We start from the raw sequence: 26,814 nt of genomic DNA on the forward strand, positions 1-26,814 counted from the left end.
ATGTGGAGCACTGGTGAGCCAACCGTAAGCGCAGGCATTTGAGTTCTATGTCACCCACGGCCACTGCTGCCTAAAAGCAGCCATTTTCGGAAGATAAAAAGGTGATTTCCCCCCTCTCTATCTTCGTGCTTCATTCTGTACACTCGATGATCAATTAAGTTGAATGGATTTCCAGTTTTTATGGGTCCGTTGTTGTGGTCTACGATTTCTAAAATTACAGGGTGGTCTGGATTGTCTGTTCTCAGTCTAATTATTATGCTTTTGCTCCCTGAGTTCAATATATTATTCGTTAATCCTTTATAATGATCCGGAGTTTTAGAAGTTATAGCAGTTTACTGCCTTTTTTGCTTCCTTCTACTGTCCCTATTATCAGGGGGCAGAACGTTGCCTATATCTTATAATATTGTTAATTTTATTGATATTAGAACTGCTAATAGATGGATGAGTTATGCAGGAACATGTATATTATATACTTTCTGTTGTACACTTTGGATGCTTCTATTGCCTGTTCAATACAAGAATGGAAATCGGTAGAGCGAGGAGAAGAGGAGATGGCTACCAGTGCCTTTTTCAAATGTGGATCATTCCTGCTTGTGTATGCATGTTCGGTTGAGTGTTCTTTCTATTAGAGATATTTTTCTCTTATTGTAAAAGGAAGGTACATTGCCATTTCTTTTTTTTGCATGATGTGATCAGCTGGCCTTTCATTTGCCCTCTCCTCTCCTTTCTAATTACATCCCAATCATGTGTCACTAACTGTTAGTGCAGGTTACATGGTACATGATTCATTAAACATGTTCATTGAATTTGTAGTTATTGCATACTAAAAATTCATATCAAGCACCTGTATGGGTTTTGCTTAAATAATTCATAGCTATGTCAGTTATATGTAAATAAGGAAACACACAATGAATAAAGAGGTAAGGAACATGTTACTTTTTTTTTTCAATGTAAAAGGTTTACCTTTATGGAAAATGATATGCCCTTGTGTTATAGTTGTTCCTTTTTCAGATTTGACTAGTAGCTCACCAACAGCTTAAAAGATAAAATCTAAATTTGTGGAAGGGAATCCTGCTGAACACACAAAACTTGGTAATTCCTTGTTTTTCCTTCTCTACAAAATATCCGTTCTCTTCCATTCTACATTTGCAACATCAACTAAACAGATGACCTATAGAGGGGGTATGGTTTATTTTATGTAGGAACATTTTTCTCTAGTTGAATGTTTAATTTTGTAAATTGCTATGTAGACTAGTATCAGCTGCGTGGCTGAAGACAATTGAAGATTTCACCTGTTTGCTTCTTTGGTAGATCTTTTAAAATCCAGCTGTATGTATCTTGCTTGGGTTGAGGCTCTTCTAGAGGTCCAGTGGATCAGTTTGATGGTTTTTATTAGTTCAAGTTCTTATAGGGCTCTTGTAGTGCTTGAAATGGAAGGGGTAGTTGTACTGTTGCTCTGTTGTGCTGCTATATGTGTCTTATTTATTCTCTTTAGCTTTGTGAGTGTTGATTCATCTGCAGCTAATAAGATTAGGATCTCGTAATTCAACTGTTGACAATCAGCTTGTTTTGTTTTGAATTTCAGCTTATCTGTTTCTTTTGATTTCGTCCCTTCGTAGCTCGACACTGCTGTTCTGCAATATCAGAACCAAAAGCTTGTTCAGCAGCTTGAAGCTCAGAAAGCAGACTATTCTTCCGTTGAGAACAAATTCTTTCAGCTGAGGGAGAAACAAAGTGATTATGATGGCACACTAATAATGGTTAATAGGTTGTGGGAACAGGTACCTAGCATTTCCACTAATCCTTCAGACCTCGTGCTGGAAGAGTGTGTTTTAATGGACTGAAATTTGTGATGAATTTCTAGCAGCTGGTTGAAGACTTGGAGTCTCGTTCTCTTCATATAGGAAGCTCTGGGGGCCATTCCTCAGGTGTGAAATGAACAGTCCTCGAAATATTTGCTTATTTTTATTTTCTTGTTGTCATTCTCATAATGTCTACAGCGGTTACCATTTTGCATGACTCTGCTTTATCAAAAAACTATAACCTTCATCAGCCTGTTCTTTCCAATGGCAGTTGGAACCTCTGTTTATTTTCCCCCTTTGTTTTTTCATCAGTTTGGTTCCTCAAAGGGCTTGTATTTTATTCTAGATCCTTTGTGAGTTTACTATTATACATTTTAAAAGCACCCTTTCTGGCTTTCTTTGTATTCCCTAGCTTATTGTGGCTTCGTACATTTAAAACTCGCGACCTCATGAGTTTGGACAGAATGAATGCTGAGGTTGTTTCAGTCTGAATTTTGCTGAGGTTTCTCATATGTAGCTACAGAATTTACTGCTGGATGTGTTAAACTGATACTTGAGTTGGACTTCCTCTGGTGGAGGGCCAGTAGGTAATGGGAAGAGATTACAGATGAAACTCAGAGTTGCTTGGGAGGAAGGGGAATCACATTAGAAAAGAAACTCTCACAAAGTAAAGATCAATAAACCTATTCAATTGACTCTGGTCATTGTTGAGTTACATGCAAGTATCTAAAGCACAAACTTTACTAGATAACTAATACTGAAATAACTTACAACTCAAAGTCCATCTGATTGCTCTTTTTGCAACTCAAAGTAGACAAAATTTTTAACTAAATAACCTACTAAATAAACTAACTCAAGCCTTTGTTGGATAAAAAACGAGGGGGTGGATTCTGTTTGGGTTTGGGTTTGGGTCAAAGCCTATCAGGAGTATTGTGCTGATCCAATCAGTTAAAGTTATACTGCATAAGTTCTTCTTGGTAAGAACTTAATGTTGAGTTTGAGAAGGATCAAGGAGTTGTCTAGAGCAACACATTAATATTAGGAATGATCCCACAACTTTCTTGAGCCTAATTCTGGGGATATACTTAGCAAAGGTTGCTACTTTGTTAATAGTCTGCTAATCATCATGGTAAAAGGTCACTCTAGTTTCATCAATTTCTTTTATGCATTTTATGTAACAGAAGTTTCTAGTTGGCAAGGTTTTTACTAGGGGACAATGCCTATTTGAATGTTGAACATTTTAAGTCAATGTGGCTGGGTGCCTAGACCAGATTTTGTCAATAAAGGAGATGCAAAAAAAAAAAAGGGAAAAGGAAAAGGGGGAAGAGGAGCAGAGACACATCAAATGTCCTGGCAACTGGGTATTTTATTTGTCTGGTACTTTGGATTTCCATCAGGGGATATTTCATTTTTGGAAGTAGCCTTTTTGCAAGGTAAGGCTGCATATGTTATGTCCCCCCTAGACCACGTAATGGTGGGACCCTTCTGTATTGGGTATGCCTTCTTTGCTTTGCGGATTTCCATCAGAGGGTGTACTCGCCCTGCATTCCCATCTTTGTCTATTTGCAAGTATGATAGTTTTGTATATCGTATCTCGTGATTTTTATTGAAGTTATTTGTACAATTGGAGTTACAAAGCTGTTTAAACTTATTTGGCAGGTGGGGCATCATCCCCTGCCGATAATGCTTTTCTAGAGGAACTCTTAGAGACAGTTGCAACTGACAGTTGTTCTACAAATTACTCCGTTAATCATTTTGAAGATAAGCAAATAAAAACTGCTGACATCTCAAGAAATATGGTAGCTGCCGTGAATGACCTGTGGCTTTCTAAGGATGGGATTTCTGGTGCACTTCTGGAGGCATTTCCTAAAGATGGTAAGGTGTCTGGGAGAAAGTAGTTTCAAGTAATTGTCAGTTCTTGTATCCATTTTAATTGGGGCCGTACTCTGATATTTTGTCTCCAGAACTCAGTAGACACAAGACATCTAATGACTTGCAGTCAGAGGTTAAGAACCTAAGAATGGGCCTGGGTGATCTTCACTTGAAGCACAAGAAATTGGCAAGTGAATTGCGGAGCCATCAGGACACCAATGCAAAGAATAAAGCTGAATTTAAACGTTTCACAGGTGCTGTCCTTTTTCAACCATGCCAATGTTGACAATTTTTTGTAACAACAATGTGAAACTCCTTTTATGTTTAGTATTTCATCTTTATGGCAAATGAGAAGATATCTGTGTTCTTTTGATTACGAAGATTAAGTGCTTGATTTTAGTTTTACTTTTCTAGAAACTGAGTAAAAATGCCGGAGAACTTACCTGAGTTTCTCTAGGGTACATTGTGGTTGAAACTTTCTGGAAAATTATGCTTGTCAGATAAATCCCCATTGTATCATTCCTTTCCTGATGTTTATTTTGGGTTTCAGTCAAAGCCTATCCCTGTACTCTACCCCAACAGTGTACACCCCTTATGGTTGGTCTCCTGACACGCTGCCTTGGACTGACCAAATCTAGCTGGGTATCCAGATATCGATGAACTGGGTTCAAGCTGGAGCTGTGGGTGATGTAGGTCCCAATGCCTACTCCAAGTGGAAGCCCAAGGCCACAAACTAGTCTTAAGCCTTCTGCTCAAGCAGTATTATAGGGCTTAAGTAGCCATATTTGGTTTTTTCCCACTGTTTCTCGGTCTAGCTTGTAGTCTCTATTCATACATAGTTTTTGTTTTCTTGAAGAGACACCATTCGTTAAACACCATCAGCAGATCACGACGATTAACCATGAAATGCACTTGCTCATTATCACCATCAAAGTTTATATTTATGGATCCCAGTTGAATGTGTTTGCTACTTCAGGCAAGCTCTTCTCAACACCAGGAATTGATGCAGATACACTGCCTAGGACTGACCCAATGCTGGTTGGTTATTTAGATATCTATGAACTGGGTCCAGCTTGATTCATGGGTGATGTAGATCCAAGGACCCACACCAAGTGGAGCCCAAGGTCAGGGACTAGTCCTAGGGCCTGCTGTCCAAGGCTGTGCATGTTATATAGTTAGTCTATCAAATCTGATGCATGTTATTTAATTAGTCCTTATAGGGGTTGGTAATGTAGTATTGTATTTGAATGATCAAAACAGTAGCCAAATAGGACCTTTCACAAGGAATCAACTTCAGATTTGATATACTTAAGATAGATAAAATTCAGATATAATGGAAGGCTGAAAACTGAAGTGGTAGAACAAGGATATTGGTTTAAGAACAAGGACTAACTAGGTCTTCAAAACAGCAGTATACTATAAAGAAGAATCGATGGAACAATATAAGAGAATTAAGAGAACAATAAGGACAACAAAGTAACATGTAACGCCCGGGCTTCACACCGCAAGGTGGATCGATTGGATCGAACACCAACCTACCTTGATCAAACACAAGGGTTCTCCAAAGAGGAAGAATGCTAGCAAGCAATTTGATTTAAATTCATAAGTTGTCTATTCACCACTTACATAAGTCTCTTTATATAGCATTCTAAAGAGACATAAACATTAATGGCAACATCCAACCACTAGCTAACACCACCTACCTATTAATAACTCAACTACTACCTAACTCTTGACAAAGGAGAACTCCTTTGACAATGAGTTCTCTTATTTTCAAACTAAAGTCCCTTTTATTGACTTTCTAAAAACTAGACTTAGGCTTAGGTCTAGACTATGAAGTTCAACATATGTGGGCTAACTTTAACCCACTAAAACAGCCCTAGCCCATGAAAGCCATGGGCTGATTCAGGTGACAACTTTAGGCCTTTGATGGGCCTAACCCAATGGGCTTCTTTTTTCGTAAATATGTCTTCAATTCTACATCAGTTGGTGCATGCGGTTGTTGATGGAAACTCCTTGTATGGGTTGAACTATAAATATCAAGTTAAGAACTTTAGCTGTAAGGCAATATATAACTCCCAAACACCCCCCTCTTCTTTTTCTCTCTTTCCTCAAACCCAAAACCACCATCCCTAGACACACAGACTCATGCATTGATTGAATAGAGCACCTTTCCTTATTTATGAAATATTTTAGCTTTGCTAGTTAGTCTCTTGTTCTTTACTGTTCTTAGTTAGAATAGTGTTCTCAGCCCTTGGCAAATCAAATCCAAGTGTTGTTTTCAGGTTCTTTGAGAAGGCAAGCAAGATCCTTTGATGTAAGAACAGACCTTCCCGAAACCCTGGTTTGGGCCCCAAGGCCCAACCAAGATGGTGCAATTAGGGCTGGCCAAATCCCTGTAGGGGCAGTTTGGTCATTTTTCCTTTGCTATTAGTTGATTATTTTATTTCCAGAATTGTTATTTTAAATTTTAGAGTCCATGTTTGTTTTCCCGTTTTGAGTTCTAGTGTTGTAGGGAATCTATTTTACAGTAGGATTCCTTATGGATAATTAGGTCTTTTATTTCAAGTAACGTTCTTATATTTAGTGGCTGTTATTAAATTATGTGTAAGGGGTATCTTAACTTATAAAGAAAACCCTAGTTGAGGCAGTTTCTAATTCCATGCTAAGTTTTTCTTTCATGATGTAAGGTTATAAATAAGCCATTCCTTTCATTGTAAAGGAGACTTCATTGAATTTAAGATTGAAGACTCCTGTGGGAAACAAGTTGTGGCTTTCTCAGATTGGCCACAGAATTTCTAAGCTTATTGCATTCAATTGCTGCAAACATCTTCAAGATCCAGCACCATCTACAGCAGCTCCTTCAAGTAAGTTCAGCACCTCCCAGCCCTTTCTTCAACCTCCTGACTCCATGGCAGTCTCCCCCTTCACTCCCTTCTATTGCAGCCCTAGGAAACCCCCTCCTCTCCCATTGCTGCCCCGAGAAGCCCCTCCCCACCTGCTGCAGCCTCCAAGAAACCCCTCCCACTCTCTCTTTATGTATCGCGGCAATCTGAAAACAGAAAAAGGAAGGGGAAAAAAGAAAGGAAGAAAAGGAAGAAAAGAAAAAAAGAAGAAAAGAAAGGAAAGATTGAAGGAAGATTGCCCAAGATCCATCATTCCATCCCAAGAAGCCCTAGAAATCTCCTATCTTTTGATTCATCCCAATAATCATTCCCACAGTCTTCCCTAAACCCTCCCATACCCAACCACAGGCTTCCCTCGGAATATTAGGTTATCACCAACAGCAACCCATGCTTCTTGTTACAACCCATATTGATTCTGGGTATACCATATTATCCCTTGGGAATTTGTTAATAACCTAACATCTCTCAAATCTTCCCATAACACCTCTCTTTGATTTCCAAGTTATCTTAATATCACCTATTAAATCTTGTTAATCGTTTGCTGGTTCAATAAGAGGATTCTGCACTAACCCTAAATTGTAGAGAAATATTTCAAGAAACTCTAACCCTAGGATTGGGTTACATCATCCTTATTTGGTTCTGATATTCTAGTTTCACTAATCCAGTACAGCTCTTACTCAGTTCAAGACAAATCTCCTTGCTCCATGTAAGTGGCAGCCAGAATTCCCACCAACTTCTCTCTTCCTGTTTATTTTCTTTTTATTCCCACTTTCCCAGTCCCCATTCGTTCCCTTCTTTCCCCCAAATCCAAGAAGTCGAGAACTCCCAAGCCAGCCATCTCTTTCATCTCAGGTTTGAACCATATCTGCCCCACACCCCTATTAGCCTTCGATCCAAGTCCCATCTCTTTCTAACCTGCCAAATCTTTGATATCCTAATTCTTGATTTGAAACCCCAAATTCAAACCCCAAAATAAAATTTCAACATCTTGAATTTTGACCATTAGGATCGTACGAAGCCTGTTTAAGATCTCCTAGGGATCATACCTACATTCAATCCAAGTGTCAGCTCAGATGGAAAACCCTGAGGCCCCCAAAACAATGTCAGGTATTTCATCCCATATCCTTCCAAAGTGGAGTATGCTTGAAACTCTAGGAAACCTTTGAAACCTTGCCATTTTCCTTGAAACAAACACAACCAGCCATATGTGATTAATGGGATATCACATGAACCAAACACTAGACTTGCCATTCATTTCATTCCATCACAGTCCATATCAGAAGATAAGCCACAGTACTAATTAAACCCTAAGCTCACTGGATGTGAAGCTGGTCTTGCTTAGAACTTGGTTGCTGGCCTTCATTCAATTGAGGCTTACATCAATGGGGGTCTAGTAAGATTTTTTTTGTTTTTGTTTGGGGACATAGTATCCTTTGTTTTATTTTATTCTTTTTCGTTAGAAGTTAGTTGCATAAAGTTTGCAATTCATTTAATTTCCTTGTTTGGATTAGTGGCGCAGTTAGAGATTTAGTATATTTTAGGAATGTTATTTTTCTTTATAAATGATGTAATGATATTCCCATTGTTAGAGAGATTGAAATTATAATTGAATTTGTGTGTGTGAAGAGCCTGCACGGGTGGGGTGTGTGTATGTGTGTGTGCACTCTTTTCCCTTACCCCCATCCTTCTCTCTTTCATATGGTCTTCTCTTTACCTTCTTCCCATTTTTCTAGCATCTCATCTCTGATCCGACACCAATTTGCCTTCCACATATTACAACTGTTTGGGCAACTGGTTGCACTATATGGACAATTCAATCGTTTCTTAAGTTTTTATTTTTATTTTGAATAATTCTAAGTCCATTTCCACCGGAGGTCATTTTGGCAAAAAGTCTGAGGAAAGGTTTATCAATTGTTTCAGCCTTGGGTCTTTTTTGGTTGAGGTACATCACTAATGCCCCAACTACTGAGGACTACCTTACATTCAGTTAGGATTGAAACAATAAGCATAATACAACCCGAAGTTCTAGAGACATTTCCATTTGGTGAAGTCATCTTCTGATGTGTGTACCCTTGAAGCCTCGATCCACTTTGATATGGAGAATCTCCCACTGGGATGAACTAATGCAAGGTTTTTGATTTCCAGTGAAATTGTCACTTGCTGCTTTCATGGAAATCCAAGCACGTCGGTGTCTTGACCATTCAAGGATGCCAAGATGCCTTATCGTGTACTGTGAGACTTAAGAGAGATTAAATGTATTATCAGTAAGGATTATCTTTTTCACCTTTGACACCAGTGAGTAACCAATGCCCCCCTCCCACCCGGAGGGGGAAAAAACAAAAGAGTAAGACATGTAATGTCTTGACACTATGAGCAGTACTTCCTACTGAAGAATCACAAGTGATTCAAAAGGTTTTCAATCAATGGAAGAATGTTTAGTAAAATGGTGGTAATGATAGTGCAATAGTCTAATGCTTGCATCTCTGTTGGTCCTCTTCAGGATTGTTGAAGTGTACTTTTGCAGAGTTGGGTGAAAGCAACTCTGATTTGGCTACTCTCAAAGCACAAAGTGCATTCTTCCCTGTCTTATACGTGGGTGGTAAACTTGTTGCTGGAGATAAGGCCAAAGATAGGCAGAGAGATCTGCTAGATATGGAGTCCACCCTCAAGGAGTTGTCGGTATATTTTCAATGCGTTGTTTTCCAGTGTAAACTGTGTCTGGCTTCATTTCGATTGGTCAAACTCAAGGATCTTCTCGAAGAAAGGATAGAAGGTTTAAGAGAGTTGTTTCATTTGCAGGTCAGTGCTGTTAGAAAATGCTTTATGTGGTGTGGGTTTTTTCCCTTGTTTTTTTTTTTTTTTTTTTTTTTTGTGGGGGGTGGGGGGGGGGGGGCAGTGTGGCACTGTGGGGAGAATCAGGAGGGGGCAAAACAGCACCCTACCAATACTTCAATTGATGTTCCCTTAAGCCTCCACAGGTATGCAGGGGCCATGTTCCACCACAGGAAGCACTTCCCCTATGTATCTTTTTCTCCTATTTCTGGTTGTCCATGAATCTCTGATGTATGTTTCAGCACTGTAGGTTTTTCATGGTTGTGTTTCAATTGGAATATTGATTAACAGAACAGTTTGAAAGACATGAAGCAAATCTGCTCGTCCAATGCTTATCTGTCTGCAAGAGAGCAGCTTGAAAAGTCAAAAGCAAAAGTGATGCAGTATCAGTCCTTATTGAAGAAACTACAGGTGGTAACTGGTCGGTTATTTTTCTGATATTCTCTTTTCTTAGTTTTCATTTTGATGGTACATTAGTGTGGTAGTACTGACCATCTTTTCTAAAACTCAATTTGTAGGTTGAAAAAGATAATTCCATGTGGTTGGAAAAAGAAGTGAATATGAAAGTTGATTTAGCTGATGTTCTTCAAAGAGCGTCTGCAATTGCTGATTCTAGGATGGGTGAATTGGAGAAGAAGATACAGACTATAGTTGATGAAACAAATCTTTTTGAGGCTAAGCTGATTAGCAGTTCCAGAGAACCTGGTATAAAATTTTGAGGTTTTAATACTTCCACAAATTCTTGAGAAGCGCCCCCCCACCCCCCACCCCCACTCTTCTTTTTTTGGACAACCACACACAGCTACATTTGTTTTGTTTCACAACCTGAAATATCTGGTCCATTTTAGGTAGGAAAGAAATCATTGCAGAATTTAAAGACTTGGTTTCTTCACTTCCCAAGGACATGGGTATCATGCAAAGACTGAATAAGTATAAAGAAGCTGCTGTCGAGGTTCATTCTGTACGAGCTGAAGTTCTGTCTTTGTCTATTTTTCTTGATAGGAAGGTTTGTCATGCTTCAAGTGTTTTTTGTATAAACACATTCTTTTTGGTGGTTTAATCACTAAATGTATATCCTTCTGCGAGCAGGTAAATGAGCTGGAAAGTTTGTCTAGTCGATCTGCTGACCAAGACACTGAGATTCAGAAATTGCAGGCTTTGGTATGATTTCTTTGATGTAAATATGTGTTTTTTTGTTTTCACTAGGTATTATACCCAGACTGCATATGTCTGACCTCCCCTAGACTCTACTAAACATGGGAACCTTGTGCACTGGGTACGACTTGGTACCACTCCCAAGTAACAGTTGAAAATTTCTTGCTTGTTAAAATTTGAATAATCTTTTCCTTTGGAAATGATGTAACCATATTTGTTGCATTCTGCTTGTGATTACAAAGTAAAGATGAATACACATAACTGCAATAACCAGAGGCACAGAATTATTGAATTGTACTACAGCAGAACTGGAGAAACAAGCCATGGAACTTTTGAACAATTAAAGCAGACAGTTACAATGTTGTTTGGAATTGGTTGTCGTTATTATATACCTTGTCTCAATTTTGCTTGTACTGTTCTTGGAAATTATGATCTTAATGATAAGTAATTAAAGTGCTCTCAATTTAAAGATGTCTTCTTGTTCTAAAGAAGTTTGACTGGGGTAATAACTTTATTTAGACTTGAGACTTGCTGCATTAGATAGAGCACAAAATAAGTTGTCCAATAAAGCTAGATTGCTTAAATTTGATTTGGGGTGCGCGAAGGCTGTGAAAATTGCTCTAGATGAAAATTTTCTTTCAGATATTAGAAAAAAAAAAAAAAAAGAAGAAGAAGGATATCTTACATGCTTGTGGTTTTTTACAATGTTTAATTTTTAGATTTGGGACAAGTCTTAGCAATTTCACCAATTGCCAAAAATGTGATTTTGTTTTCAAACTGCAGGTTGATATTTCTAATCCTTTTGGAATTTATTTTTAACTGTATCTCTTAGATTAATTACTTAGGTATTTAGTCTTACAATGAACCAAGGCATTCAATACCATGAAGGTGGCAACCACCCAGACCCCCAGAATACACCTAGATTCTTGATGACACCTAGACAACTATTCGGTGTCTGTGTTTTCAATCCTGGATTCAAAGTTATATTTGTGGAGGTCTTCCTTTTTTAGTGTTTATCGAGGTAAATGATACAAGCTGAGTTTGATTACCCAGTGAAAGGAAGATAAGAGCAGGTTGTAGTTGCTTTAAGGTGACATCATTTTATGTGCAATTTCTATGGAGTCCCTGGTCTTTTCTTTTATTACTTTGTATCATTTTATCGAACTTTTTATTGGATATTTTAAAGTAGTTTGCAATCCAAAGACTGTTTGATAATGCCTTGGAATCTTTTGGGTGCAATTTTCCTCATATTTTTTATATCTTGGATGCAAGTGTTTGTGCCCATTTATTTTACATATTTTTGAACAACTTTTGTGGATTTTTCAGGTCCGTGACTTGCAGGAGAATGATCGGGTGCTAAGATTATTTTTAGAAATGTATAGGCGTGAATCCATCGATTCCAAGTAAGAATATATGTTTAGTCTGCTGACAGGAATCAGTTGCTTCTTTTGTCTGGTGATTTAGTAGTTCTAATTGTTTCCTGGCTGACCAGTTTTCTTTGATCTGGAATCTTGGTACCCTTTTTCTTTTCTTTCTTCTTCTTCTTCTTCTTTTAATATTTTTAATATAGGGAATACCTTGTGTACTGGGCTTTTGCCACTGCAGGGTATGCAGCCTCACCCCAGCTTTTTGGAGAGGCTGTTTACTAAATCCTTTGCCATGTTATGAGAAGAGGAGGGGGGGGGTTTAAACAAGAGTCTGGCTTACCCCCAGTAACTCCTGCACATTGGTTTAAGACAGAATCGGTACTTGGAGATTTGGTTTGATTTGGTTATTGTAGATTTAGTTTTTATTTATGGGTTTGCCTGGATCTTTAGGATCTTCTGTGTTTTTTTGTAAGTTTCCCACACAGGAAGATTTGATTTGTTCTGTATCTGGTAAGTTATGACCATGGCGCAATCGCCGGCAAAACACCAAATTCGGTGGTCGGAAGGCGACCGAAACGCAAGCGAACTACGAACACAACAACGGCGACCCGGCGACTTCCGACAAATGGCGAAACATAAGCGAAAAAGCGAAATTTCGCTGAAAGCCATCGCCGGGATTGCTTCTCCCTGCTACCCACTTCTCGGCAGGCAAAGAACTTGAAGTTTTTGCTATTAAGGTGAGAGAGGTTAGGATTTGTACTCTGCTTCTGAGAAATCAGAGGTAAAAATTCAAAAAGAAAGAGACATCTTCAGAACCCAGTCTTTATTTTGGCTCTTGTCGGAACCACCATAAAAAACTAGAAACCATAAACTCACTCTCGTCGCTGGAGCACAAACACTGAACTCATCCCAACTCATCCCGCAACAAAATGAAGAACAGGCCAAAATCTCAAACAGCGTCTAACCGTTAAGTGAACCACACGCAATGTGCTTCAGCATTATCTCTCACCTATTAAATGCAACCATCACTGTTTTGTTTTCTAGTTTACGTGTTACTTTCAAATTTAATATTTAAAGAAAAAACCCTTGGGGAGCCGAACATCATATTTCAAATGTTTAATGGATAGAAATACCTGGAAGCCGAATCTGCTGCAGTTACAAATTACACTGAACCTTGTCTATTGTGTTCTTAACCCAAGAGTAAGATTCTCTATTGGTTGCCAGCCATTCCAGCCATTCAGCAACAAACTATAGTGGCCAAATATCGTTGACTAGAGACGACGGAAGGAAGGCTTTAACCAGATATCAAGCCTTGTTACCACGCAAAATGAAAATTTAAAACCGAGAGCAAATGAGCAATTAATGCATGTCTTTTCAATTACTTATATTTATTACGAAATTTGGACGATATTTATCATATGAGTCGGCGACCGCAGATTGTCGCTGGTTTCGGCAACCAGCGAAATGGGATATTTCGGCGAAACTTCGTTCCATGGTTATGACTATAAGTAAAGTTCCTGCTGTGTCCTTCAGACACAAGTCAGGATTCATTCAGTTCTTCCAACACAAATATACTTGGGTTATTCTTCTAGGAGATTGTGTAGTATTTGGTTGATTTCTGTCTCAGCTTGAGGCCTTAATCCTGGATTTTTTTTCAAATGCAGGGATGTATTAGACGCTAGAAATCTAGAACACAAAGCTTTGGCACATGTTCAATGTCTAAAATTTTCTCTTGATGAGAACAGCTTGGAACTCCGTGTTAAGGCAGCAAATGAAGCTGAAGCCATATCTCAACAGAAGTTGGCTGCAGCAGAAGCTGACATTGCTGACCTGAGACAGAAGTTGGTAGCCTCTGGAAGGTTAGTTTCAACATCTGTGCACTGAATAAAGTAAATTACTTAGGCTTACAACATCAAGCATACATTTTTCGGTTTTCTTTTCCTTGGAAATGTTAGCTATAAAATTGTTTACAATTGGATAACTTTTTTCTTGTGTTTGCTCCTTCAGTGGTATATATAATCTTAAGGAAGCACTGAAATCTAAGCACGAGGACGTCGAATCATATCTGTCAGAGATACAGGTAGTTTCTTCTCTATTAATGTGATATGCCTATTTTGAACTCCAGCAAGAAATAAAGTGTAAATGTGGCTTCCTTGTAGTCTATTAGTCAGGCATCTGAAGATATGCAAACTCGAAACCAATGCTTGCTGCAACAAATCACAGAGAGAGATGATTACAACACCGAGGTGATGACATGTCTGTATTTTCACAAAGGAATTTTCTGTTGCTTCTGTTCTGTCTACAACTTTATTCTTTCATTGTGGCACTGCCTATTTGCTATTTGCTGTTTGCCTGGGGTGCATGCGCTGCTCTGTTTTTCTTGTAAAAGTTAGCAGGTTGCATGTGTTAAGAACATAGTGTGCTTTATCATCTGGAGATATAAATGCACTATGTAGGCTGTCATTGACACAAGACGATTACTCTGCACGTTGAATTCATTGCTTGTGGTGTTTGAGATTTTTAAGTTCAAATTTTTGGACATGCATGTAAATTTTTTTAATATGAATGAGTTGCTAACCGCCTATGGGATTCTGAAAGTTCATTGGGAGGGACCTCTGGTCCTTCACTGGTTACTCAATATTGAACCATTAGACTTTCGGGGCAACAATCCAAATAACTAGAACATGGTTTACTTGGTGTGTCTAATAATTTGTGGAAGCTTCATCATAGATAACGCATTTGGAATCTTTCGTTGCCTTTGTTTTCCTTTTCACATTGGCCATTTAGGATTGTTGAAATATTTATTTTCCTCTCATGGATCTTTCCTCCATGTTTTGAGGTCATATTATTCATAATGTATCATAGAAATAATATAATTTGGGACAACTGATAACCTATATCATTGCCGGCCAAACTTTTTGAAAGTTGTTGCGTCCTTGCAATCCATTTCTCTGTGCACAGAATTAGGTTAATATTGACCTTGTTTTGTCGTACTACTGTTGAAAGTTTTATGTTGAACTGTTCAGTTTCAGTTAATAGAGATGTGGGTGGGCCATATGGCACCTCCAAATGGTGCTGAATTCTTCTAAGCCTTATCTTGATTTTGTCATGACAGCTACAAACACTGAAGATCATAACTTTAATTCATGAAATTGAAAATGAACAGACCTATAAGCTGTGTCTGTTTTGATAACAAAGATACATAAGGATTTGATATGTTTTAGGATTCTAGAAGGAATTATCGAAGCAATTGGTGCTGGAACTACTACTAAGAACAATACCTTTAGCGATATCTAGGGAAACATTAGCAATATATATGGGATTTAAAATTGGGAGCATTTTGAAAGAATTGCGAACACTAAACAATGCTTAATGGTGTGTCTAGATTTTCGGTCCTTGGGTAAATTGTCTGGGTATGTTGAACTGTTATGTAATTCTATACTACTGCCTAAATCATGAGATAGGATGTGTGGATTCTATGTGCTAAGCTAAATTCTCAATCAAAGGTCTCTTCGTTTGGAGAATGGCCAATTATGCTAGTATAAAAGATGTCCCTTTCAGATTGTCGGGCTTTTCCATGTATCAAATCCTTTCACAAATAAACAGGTTCCGTAGGTTGTGGGTTAGTACACAGTCATGGGTTCAAATTTGCAAGTATTTGGTTTTTCCTATTCACAACTTAATGATTTGTAAGAGATTTGTAGAGCTTTATGCATTTAGCTGTGGTTGCTTCTTTGAGGCATGATTGCCACAAACTCTATTGGTGGTTACCTAGGCTCTGCATCTTCTATTATCTACGGCTCTTTTTAATCCCTTCCTCTCTACTCTGTTATCCACATGCCCACCATTAAGTTACAACTGTACCACCATCCCATCAATTCATGGTAAATCTTAGCCTCCCTTCCCATCACGAAGCCATAGCCACATCTTGTAGGTGGAATTTTTCTCCTTTTAGGGGATTCAGTTTTGTATTGTCGCACATGTTCCCCCAACAAACTGACTCACCACTTCATTATCCTTCTAAATTTCTAAAATTTGATTTTGTGTAAAAACCCTAGGAACCTTCTAGATCATTTAGGTTTAATTTTGGACTAATCAAGTTGAAGTTTACCAAAAAAAAAAAAAAAGTTGAAGTCTCAGTGCGTCGATTGTTTTTTCTTCAGCCCCCTAGTTTCAACTTTCAAGTCATCCCATATTTATTATCTTTCAAAGTTTTAGTGTTCCGTCTTGGTTACCTGAATGCTCATGTAACCAGATTACATATTTTCAGTGGACATGACTTGGGTTTAGGTGTGGGATCTTTATCTAACATGTACCTAACGGTCAAATTTGATCAGGGTTACCAAGAATTAATCAATTTCCACCACTACATTTTTGTGACACATTCTGGATGAATCTCCTTGGCCCATATTTGGGTATATCTGCATGCTAAGTTTTGGTTGTCAGATTGATCAGACTCGACATTCCCATAACAAGTTCCTAAACCTATGCAACTTGGATTACTCATTTGTGATAACCTTTTTTCTGGTTTTGGTGCAAATTTCTTAATGGGAACTTCTTTTGTTGCTCTTGTGGCCCATCACTTTCTTGGCATGAGCAAACATTTGAATGGACTTTGGTCAATTCAAATAGGCCCATGTTCATGCCATATTTTACATCGTCATTCTTAAGCTTGCATTGAAGTGTAGGTTGCTGCATAATAAAATTCTTTTCCATACATTTGTAAGCCATGTATTATAACAAAAATACGTTTTAGAATACTATGTTAACATATATTTATGTGTGTATTTTTTACTAATAGATAATTAGTCAATGTCAGTGTGACATATACATGAGATGTATTTGGATTCAGGCTTTTCATGTGTGACATCTGTGTGCGTGTGTGTGTATCTTTGAGGGGTTGAGGGTGTCCCTGAGTTGTTCAATGCAGTCGTCCATTATGTCTCATAGATGTTGTTCATTCCTGATCCCGCTTGTGTTAAAGGGTGTAAGAGTTAAACAACTACAAGATGCTATGCTCATGGAAAAAGAAAATATTGAGAGCAGGTTGCTGCAAGCAAAAGCTTCACTGGGTCTGTATGACACGAACACTGCAAGAATTGACTCTGAGGTGCCACTAAGTTCCGTTTTTGCTTTTTCCCGCACATGCAACAAAGTGAATCAAGTTGTCTAATATAATTTCTTTCCAGCTGAAAATGTACTCAGAGCAGGTTCAAAAATCTGCAGAAGAGCAGCGGCATAAGTTTGCTACTTTAGAGAATGCTCGAAAGGAATTGACAGATGTAATGAAAGAATCTCAGCAGTTAAGAAGTTCACTTGAGGAATCACAATCCAAGGTTGAGAGGAGTCGAGAGTCTGTTGCAGAGCTGCAGGTAGAACTGGAGAAAGAAAGGTACGAATTTGATGATGTGGCTCCATTGTTCCTTGATATATACATATGCTGTGAAGCTTATTTTATCATTACATAACAGGTTTGACAACAAAAGGATGGAAGAAGAATTGGAAGTTTTGAGAAGGAAAGCTGCACGCCTTAGTGCACACAATTAGGGGTCCTCTGTTCTGGAAAAACTTCAGGAGGAAATCAGTGAAAGAAACATAATCCTCCTGAAGTAGCAGCATTGCTAGTACTGCCAATGCCATCGTTTAAGAGTCTAGATACCCAACTTGAATTTCAAGTAGATTTAATGACAGTATCAAATTTTGTTTGTTTCAAGGTCATAACCATAACTGCGAGATTGAGATTGAGGTTGTTCTGTTTTAGTTGCATATTTTTATTTGGTCACAGTTTCTTCATATCCTCTTATGCTCAAGGTTCTTTGATTTATTTATTTATTTATTGGGTTATGTGATGATTGATGAAGAAAGCTTTATTATCCAGAAATGAACTTGGAAAATCCTTAAAAGCATAAAAAATCAACTGATTTGTTTTTAGCCCCGTAGAAAACCTCACATATCAAGCAGCTCGTTCCAACTGTAAGATCGATAGAATATGGTATTGATAGCCGTTTAGCTTTGTAATTTGGAATGTATTTTGAAAGTCGTTTCATCAATGTTGATTTCATATGAATTTTGAAGGCAATTAGTAGCTGAGATGACTCTCATCATGAAACGTGTCGAGGTTATCGTATCGACTTGTAATACAAGCGATCCCAATGCAAGTTTTAGCTTGATCGTCCGTTTGGAAGCTACTCAACTCGATAATGATATTATCCATCGAGCCTTGAAAAGCATGATTATTATCTCAGGGCCATAAAATTATGAACTTGATTGACTAGTTCATTATTTTATCTGGGGTAATGACCATCGATCAATTCGTAAATGGGTTAATTCCTCTTGAATTTAACAACAAAATAATTCATAATTTTAAAGCCTGAGATGCTAACATAGCCGCTAATATGTTTTACTCGACTCGTTTTTAAGAACAGAATTTTGAATTCGTCCTTGGATGGGATGAAATCATGATGTGGGACGATAAATCGGAAGAGATGGATTAAAACTGATCGGCCCAGAGTTTTCTGTATACAGAATATGCGTTTTTTCTCTGCTTGTAGATGGTGTAGAAAAAAGACTGCATGCAACAGAGAGAAACTTGAATATCTGCAACTTCAATTTACGTGATCAGCGTTTTCCGCTTCACTGATCTGCTTCGAAAATATTCAAATTCATTTGCCTTGGCTTTTCCCGTCTCTTGAGTTGTACTTTCGAAGCTTTGCATGTCAATTAGGGTTCAATAGCTGGAACGGGCTCTGTGCCTACTGTATTTATGTTTTTTTGTTTTCACTAGATATGGAGTCCACCCTCAAGGAGTTGTTGGTAAATATTCACTGCCTTGTTTACCAGTGTGAACTGTGTCTGAGCTAATCTAGAAGCAGACAGATTTGTCTCTTGATTTTAAACCTCTGGTCAGGTCTTTGCTTCATTTCAATTGGTCAACCTCAAGGATCTTCTCAACGAAAGGATAGAAGGTTTAAGAGAGTTGTCTCATTTGCAGGTCAGTGCTGTTAGTAAATGCTTTATGTGGTGTGGGTTTTTTTTTCCTCTTGGGGGGGGGGGGGGTTGGGGGAGAATCAGGAGGGGGCAAAACAGCACCCTACCAATACTTCCATTGATGTTCCCTTAAGCCTCCGCAGGTATGCAGGGGCCTTGTTCCACCACTTTGTATAAACATATTCTTTTTGGTGGTTTAAGCACTAAATGTATATCCTTCTGCGAGCAGGTAAATGAGCTGGAAAGTTTGTCTTGTCGATCTGCTGACCAAGATGCTGAGATTCAGAAATTGCAGACTTTGGTATGATTTCTTTGATGTATATCTGTGTTTTTTTGTTTTCACTAGGTATTATACCAGACTGCATATGTCTGACCTCCCCTAGACTCTACTAAACATGGGAACCTTGTGCACTGGGTACGACTTGGTACCACTCCCAAGTAACAGTTGAAAATTTCTTGCTTGTTAAAATTTGAATAATCTTTTCCTTTGGAAATGATGTAACCATATTTGTTGTATTCTGCTTGTGATTTACAAAGTAAAGATGAATACACATAACTGCAATAACCAGAGGCACAGAATTATTGAATTGTACTACAGCAGAACTGGAGAAACGAGCCATGGAACTTTTGAACAATTAAAGCAGACAGTTACAATGTTGTTTGGAATCGGTTGTCGTTATTATATACCTAGTCTCAATTTTGCTCATACTGTTCTTGGAAATTATGATCTTAATGATAAGTAATTAAAGTGCTCTCAATTTAAAGATGTCTTCTTGTTCTAAAGAAGTTTGACTGAGGTAATAACTTTATTTAGACTTGAGACTTGCTGCATTAGATAAATCACAAAATAAGTTGTCCAATAAAGCTAGATTGCTTAAATTTGATTTATATCCATATTGATTTGGGGTGTGCGAAGGCTGTTAAAATTGCTCTAGATGAAAATTTTCTTTCAGATATTAGAAGAAAAAAAAAGAAAAAGAAGAAGAAGGATATTTTACATGCTTTTGGTTTTTTACAATGTTTTAATTTTTAGATTTGGGACAAGTCTCAGCATTAGAGTGTTGAAAATTTCACCAATTGCCAAAAATGTGATTTTGTTTTCAAACTGCGGGTTGATATTTCTAATCCTTTTGGAATTTATTTTTAACTATATCTCTTAGGTTAGTTACTTAGGTATTTAGTCTTACAATGAACCAAGGCATTCAATACCATGAAGGTGGCAACCACCCAGACCCCCAGAATACACCTAGATTCTTGATGACGCCTAGACAACTATTCGGTGTCTGTGTTTTCAATCCTGGATTCAAAGTTATATTTGTGTAGGTCTTCCTTTTAGTGTTTATCGAGGTAAATGATACAAGCTGAGTTTGATTACCCAGTGAAAGGGAGATAAGAGCAGGTTGTAGTTGCTTTAAGGTGACATCATTTTATATGCAATTTCTATGGAGTCCCTGGTCTTTTCTTTTATTACTTTGTATCATTTTATCGAACTTTTTATTGGATATTTTAAAGTAGTTTGCAATCCAATGACTGTTTGTTAATGCCTTGGAATCTTTTGGGTGCAATTTTCCTCATATTTTTTATATCTTGAATGCAAGTGTTTGTGCCCATTTATTTTACATATTTTTGAACAACTTTTGTGGATTTTTCAGGTCCGTGACTTGCAGAAGAATGATCAGGAGCTAATATTCTTTTTAGAAATGTATAGGCGTGAATCCACCGATTCCAAGTAAGAATATATGTTTAGTCTGCTGACAGGAATCAGTTGCTTCTTTTGTCTGGTGATTTAGTAGTTCTAATTGTTTCCTGGCTGACCAGTTTTCTTTGATCTGGAATCTTGGTACCCTCTTCTTCTTCTTTTTTAATTATATTTTTAATATTTTTAATATAGGGAATACCTTGTGTACTGGGCTTTTGCCACTGCAGGGTATGCAGCCTCACCCCAGCTTTTTGGAGAGGCTGTTTACTAAATCCTTTGCCATGTTATGAGAAGAGGAGGGGGGGGGGGTTTAAACAAGAGTCTGGCTTACCCCCAGTAACTCCTGCGCATTGTTGTAAGACAAAATTGGTACTTGGAGATTTGGTGATTTGGTTTGATTTGGTTATTGTAGATTTAGTTTTTATTTATGGGTTTGCCTGGATCTTAGGATCTTCTGTGTTTTTTTGTAAGTTTCCCACACAGGAAGATTTGATTTGTTCTGTATTTGGTAAGTTATGACTATAAGTAAAGTTCCTGCTGTGTCCTTCAGACACAAGTCAGGATTCATTCAGTTCTTCCAACACAAATATACTTGGGTTATTCTTCTAGGAGATTGTGTAGTATTTGGTTGATTTCTGTCTCAGCTTGAGGCCTTAATCCTGGATTTATTTTTCAAATGCGGGATGTATTAGAAGCTAGAGATCTAGAATACAAAGCTTGGGCACATGTTCAACGTCTAAAATCTTCTCTTGATGAGCACAGCTTGGAACTCCGTGTTAAGGCAGCAAATGAAGCTGAAGCCATATCTCAACAGAAGTTGGCTGCAGCAGAAGCTGACATTGCTGACCTGAGACAGAAGTTGGTAGCCTCTGGAAGGTTAGTTTCAACATCTTGCACTGAATAAAGTAAATTACTTAGGCTTACACATCAAGCATACATTTTTCGGTTTTCTTTTCCTTGGAAATGTTAGGATTAAATTGTTTACAATTGGATAACTTTTTTCTTGTGTTTGCTCCTTCAGTGGTATATATAATCTTAGGGAAGCACTGAAAACTAAGCACGAGGACGTCGAATCATATCTGTCAGAGATACAGGTAGTTTCTTCTCTATTAATGTGATATGCCTATTTTGAACTCCAGCAAGAAATAAACTGTAAATGTGGCTTCCTTGTAGTCTATTCGTCAGGCATGTGAAGATATGCAAACTCAAAACCAATACTTGCTGCAACAAATCACACAGAGAGATGATGACAACATCAAGGTGATGACATGTCTGTATTTTCACAAAGGAATTTTCTGTTGCTTCTGTTCTGTCTACAACTTTATTCTTTCATTGTGGCACTGCCTATTTGCTATTTGCTGTTTGCTTGGGGTGCATGCGCTGCTCTGTTTTTCTTGTAAAAGTTAGCAGGTTGCATGTGTTAAGAACATAGTGTGCTTTATCATCTAGAGATATAAATGCACTATGTAGGCTGTCATTGACACAAGACGCATTACTCTGCACGTTGAATTCATTGCTTGTGGTGTTTGAGATTTTTAAGTTAAAATTTTTGGACATGCATGTAAATTTTTTTAATATGAATGAGTTGCTAACCGCCTATGGGATTCTGAAAGTTCATTGGGAGGGACCTCTGGTCCTTCATTGGTTACTCAATATTGAACCATTAGACTTTCGGGGCAACAATCCAAATAACTAGAACATGGTTTACTTGGTGTGTCTAATAATTTGTGGAAGCTTCATCATAGATAACGCATTTGGAATCTTTCGTTGCCTTTGTTTTCCTTTTCACATTGGCCATTTAGGATTGTTGAAATATTTATTTTCCTCTCATGGATCTTTCCTCCATGTTTTGAGGTCATATTATTCATAGTGTATCGTAGAAATAATATAATTAGGGACAACTGATAACCTATATCATTGCCGGCCAAACTTTTTGAAAGTTGTTGCATCCTTGCAATCCATTTCTCTGTGCACAGAATTAGGTTAATATTGACCTTGTTTTATCGTACTACTGTTGAAAGTTTTATGTTGAACTGTTCAGTTTCAGTTAATAGAGATGTGGGTGGGCCATATGGCAGCTCCAAATGGTGCTGAATTCTTCCAAGCCTTGTCATGACAGCTACAAACACTGAAGATCGTAACTTTAATTCATGAAATTGAAAATGAACAGACCTATAAGCTGTGTCTGTTTTGATAACAAAGATACATAAGGATTTGATATGTTTTAGGATTCTAGAAGCAATTATCGAAGCAATTGGTGCTGGGACTACTACTAAGAACAATACCTTGAGCGATGTCTAGGGAAACATTAGCAATTTAAAATAGGGAGCATCTTGAAAGAATTGCGAACACTAAACAATGCTTAATGGTGTGTCTAGATTTTCGGTCCTTGGGTAAATTTGTCTGGGTATGTTGAACTGTTATGTAATTCTATACTACTGCCTAAATCATGAGATAGGATGTGTGGATTCTATGTGCTAAGCTGAACTCTCAATCAAAGGTCTCGTCGTTTGGAGAATGGCCAATTATGCTAGTATGAAAGATGTCCCTTTCAGATTGTCGGGCTTTTCCATGTATCAAATCCTTTCACAAATAAACAGGTTCCGTAGGTTGTGGGTTAGTACACAGTCATGGGGTTCAAATTTGCAAGTATTTGGTTTTTCCTATTCACAACTTAATGATTTGTAGAGCTTTATGCATTTAGCTGTGGTTGCTTCTTTGAGGCATGATTGCTACAAACTCTATTGGTGGTTACCTAGGCTCTGCATCTTCTATTATCTACGGCTCTTTTTAATCCTTTCCTCTCTACTCTGTTATCCACATGCCCACCATTAAGTTACAATTGTACCACCATCCCATCAATTCATGGTAAATCTTAGCCTCCCTTCCCATCACGAAGCCATTGCCACATCTTGTAGGTGGAATTTTTCTCCTTTTAGGGGATTCAGTTTTGTATTGTCACACATGTTCCCCCAACAAACTGACTCACCACTTCATTATCCTTCTAAATTTCTAAAATTTGATTTTGTGTAAAAACCCTAGGAACCTTCTAGATCATTTAGGTTTAATTTTGGACTAATCAATTTGAATTCTCAGTGCTTCGATTGTTTTTTCTTCAGCCCCCTAGTTTCAACTTTCAAGTCATCCCATATTTATTATCTTTCAAAGTTTTAGTGTTCTGTCTTGGTTACCTGAATGCTCATGTAACCAGATTACATATGTCAGTGGACATAACTTGGGTTTAGGTGTGGGATCTTTATCCAACATGTACCTAATGGTCAAATTTGATCAGGGTTACCAAGAATTAATCAATTTCCACCATTACATTTTTGTGACACATTCTAGATGAATCCCCTTGGCCCATATTTGGGTATTATCTGCATCCTAAGTTTTGGCAGATTGATCAGACTTGACATTCCCATAACAAGTTCCTAAACCTATGCAACTTGGATTACTCATTTGTGATAACCTTTTTTCTGGTTTTGGTGCAAATTTCTTAATGGGAAGACCCTTCTTTTGTTGCTCTTGTGGCCCATCACTTTCTTGGCATGAGCAAACATTTGAATGGAGTTTGGTCAATTCAAATAGGCCCATGTTCCTGCCATATTTTACATCGTTATTCTTAAGCTTGCATTGAAGTATAGGTTACTGCATAATAAAATTCTTTTCCATACATTTGTAAGCCATGTATTATTACAAAAATACGTTTTAGAATACTATGTTAACATATATTTATGTGTGTATTTTTTACTAATACATAATTAGTCAATGTCAGTGTGACATATACATGAGATGTATTTGGATTCAGGCCTTTTCATGTGTGACATCTGTGTGCGTGTGTGTGTATCTTTGAGGGGTTGAGGGTGTCCCTGAGGTTTTTAATGCAGTCCATTATGTCTCATAGAACTGACTTGATGTTGTTCATTCCTGATCCAGCTTGTGTTAGACAGTGAAAGAGCTAGACAACTACAAGATGCTATGCTCATGGAAAACGAAAATATTAAGAGCGGGTTGCTGCAAGTAAATGCTTCACTGGATCTGTATGACACAAACGCTGCAAGAATTGACTATGAGGTGCCACTAAGTTCCGTTTTGCTTTTTCCCCCACCTGCAACAAAGTGAATCAAGTTGTCTAATATAATTTCTTTCCAGCTGAAATGAACTCAGAGCAGGTTCAGAAATTTGCAGAAGAGCAGCAGCATAGCTTTGCTACTTTAGAGAAAGCTCGAAAGGAATTGACAGAAGTAATGAACGAATCTCAGCAGTTAAGAAGTTCACTTGAGGAATCACAATCCAAGGTTGAGAGGAGTCAAGAAATGGTTGCAGAGCTGCAGGTAGAACTGGAGAAAGAAAGATACGAATTTGATGATGTGACTCCATTGTTCCTTGATATACATATGCTGTGAAGCTTATTTTATCATTACATAACAGGTTTGACAACAAAAGGATGGAAGAAGAATTGGAAGTTTTGACAAGGAAAGCTGCACACCTTAGTGCACACAATGAGGGGTCATCTGTTGTGGAAAAACTTCAGGAGGAAATCAGTTTATATAAGGAAATACTCAAGTGTGGTATCTGTCATGTTGGCCCAAAGGAGGTAATTTTAGATTGTACTGGACTGAATTTTTCTCTAGCAATGAATGATCTTTGATGATTGGAACACGTCAATGCGAGATTTTAAAATCCCAACTGATGCATTACCTCCCTGCTTCCTAGAAGATAGACCCAGCTGATGCATTACTACCTTCCTGCTTCGTAGAAGCTATCTTCTAAAAATCCATAAGCGATAGCCTGATAAGGTCTAGGAAAGTCCAACTGGGGATGTGGGCTTCTTAATGTATGTTTCTTGTGGACCAACCTACTTCTTTTCTTTTTCTCCTGTTGTTTTTGGTTTTCTTCTCTTTCTTCTTCTTTTTCCCCCCTCCCCCCTTTTTTTTGGCTTTTTTTGGGTGAGGGAGGGGGTTTCGTTTTGAGAGGATCCTAGATTAGATGAGGAACAGGAGGTCTAGAACTTGAGACCTCCTTGGGTGTAGATTCTACTACACTGGCATCTGGCCAGGTGCTGCTGCACCTGTCCTTAATTGCCATGTGTTGTTAAAATGGTTTGCTGCCTGAATATATCTTGTAATTCATCATTTGCTAAGGGTCTATGTGTTTATGGGATTTCATGTCATGTCATGTGCTGTCTGCTGCTCTTCGTTCTCTTTTCATCAATCAAATTTTACAGATAACTTACTCATTTTATTTTTCTAACCTTTCTTTGGATCTTACTGTGGTTGATTTTCGGCCCTCAGGCTATGATAACCAAATGCCTCCATCTGTTCTGCAACCCCTGCATCCAGAGAGTCTTGGGATCTCAAGAGCGGGAGTGTCCTTTATGTGCTACAAGTTTTGGGCCTAATGATGTCAAAGCTGTTTTTACATGAGTAAAAACATGTGCACTGTACTGTACAGGAGATAATTGCCATAATTCCAGGTTCATGTAGCAAGAGACTGATTTCTCCATTTCATCTGGTAGCTTTTCCTACATTGTGGTCTGGAAATTTGGAGGGAGTATATAAGGACAGGTAACCGTCAGAAGATTGTTCGCTTTGCATACCACGCATTTGGCAAGGTGGCTGATATTTGGTTGCTTTTGGTTCTTAGGTTGTGCATTATTCACAGCTTCTTGAGTTTTTCCATATCTGTATATAGTTAGATTCCCCAATTTACATCCTGGACCTCTGGATGCCTTGACTGGTTATTTGCAGACCAGTAAAATGCTGCTGTTTCCCAGAGATCCATCAAGGTGTGGGGGTGATCAGGGTGGTGAATAAGAATTACCATTGGTGATCTCTACAACTTGAGTCCAGAATCCAGATACACTATTCTTTATTGCATATTGCTTCTTCTTGTTGATCATATGGTAGCAGGGTTTGTAGCTCAGGTGACAAATACAGTCGGATTCCTTGACTTTGTAGTGTTGGGGTTATAGGTTGGTATGTCTCTCCTTGATCATGTAAATCATTTTCATTGTCTGAAGTACAATCGTCCTAAAAAAAAAAAAAAAAAAGAGGAAAAAAGCAATCATTTGATCAATGAAAAACAAATTCTTATAGTGGTAGTAGCAGCATTATGTTTCTTTCTCTTCTGGCCTCGCTTGTATCACAATGTTGGAATTTGGGTCGATAATTGTTTCCAAATACATTCATTTG

At 38.0% G+C, this 26,814-nt stretch overlaps 2 protein-coding genes across 2 annotated transcripts; both read left to right on the forward strand.

Moving 5' to 3' along the window:
* HUB1 (histone mono-ubiquitination 1) lies at positions 1-26,747 on the forward strand. The gene is given in 19 exon segments (XM_089157788.1): positions 1-19; positions 22-101; positions 1,620-1,781; positions 1,868-1,928; positions 3,462-3,677; positions 3,767-3,928; positions 9,081-9,379; positions 9,704-9,823; positions 9,931-10,117; positions 10,261-10,418; positions 10,502-10,573; positions 11,894-11,970; positions 13,599-13,793; positions 13,942-14,014; positions 14,094-14,180; positions 16,919-17,044; positions 17,124-17,326; positions 25,052-25,217; positions 25,915-26,747. Coding segments are annotated over 19 exon segments (2,595 nt in total). The 3' UTR covers positions 26,047-26,747.
* On the forward strand, positions 19,057-25,057 carry LOC149013004 (E3 ubiquitin-protein ligase BRE1-like 1). Its single transcript, XM_089157786.1, has 7 exons — positions 19,057-19,222; positions 20,574-20,650; positions 21,383-21,496; positions 21,642-21,714; positions 21,794-21,880; positions 24,557-24,694; positions 24,773-25,057. Exons 1-7 carry the CDS (start codon positions 19,067-19,069, stop codon positions 24,779-24,781), a joined length of 654 nt encoding a protein of 217 aa, XP_089013912.1. The 5' UTR covers positions 19,057-19,066; the 3' UTR covers positions 24,782-25,057.
* Positions 26,748-26,814: the final 67 nt, after the last annotated feature.

The sequence above is a fragment of the Hakea prostrata genome, chromosome 6, assembly GCF_041222555.1.
Source record: "Hakea prostrata isolate BN-2017 chromosome 6, UWA_Hpros_2, whole genome shotgun sequence".
NCBI lineage: Eukaryota > Viridiplantae > Streptophyta > Magnoliopsida > Proteales > Proteaceae > Hakea > Hakea prostrata.

Bases quoted from the DNA above. Each gene is read 5' to 3' on its own strand.
- LOC149013004 (XM_089157786.1), top strand. From the start codon at position 19,067: ATGCAGGGGCCTTGTTCCACCACTTTGTATAAACATATTCTTTTTGGT. The intron at 21,497-21,641 runs GTTAGTTTCAAC...TTGCTCCTTCAG, and splicing joins AAGTTGGTAGCCTCTGGAAG to TGGTATATATAATCTTAGGG. The intron at 21,715-21,793 runs GTAGTTTCTTCT...GCTTCCTTGTAG, and splicing joins CATATCTGTCAGAGATACAG to TCTATTCGTCAGGCATGTGA.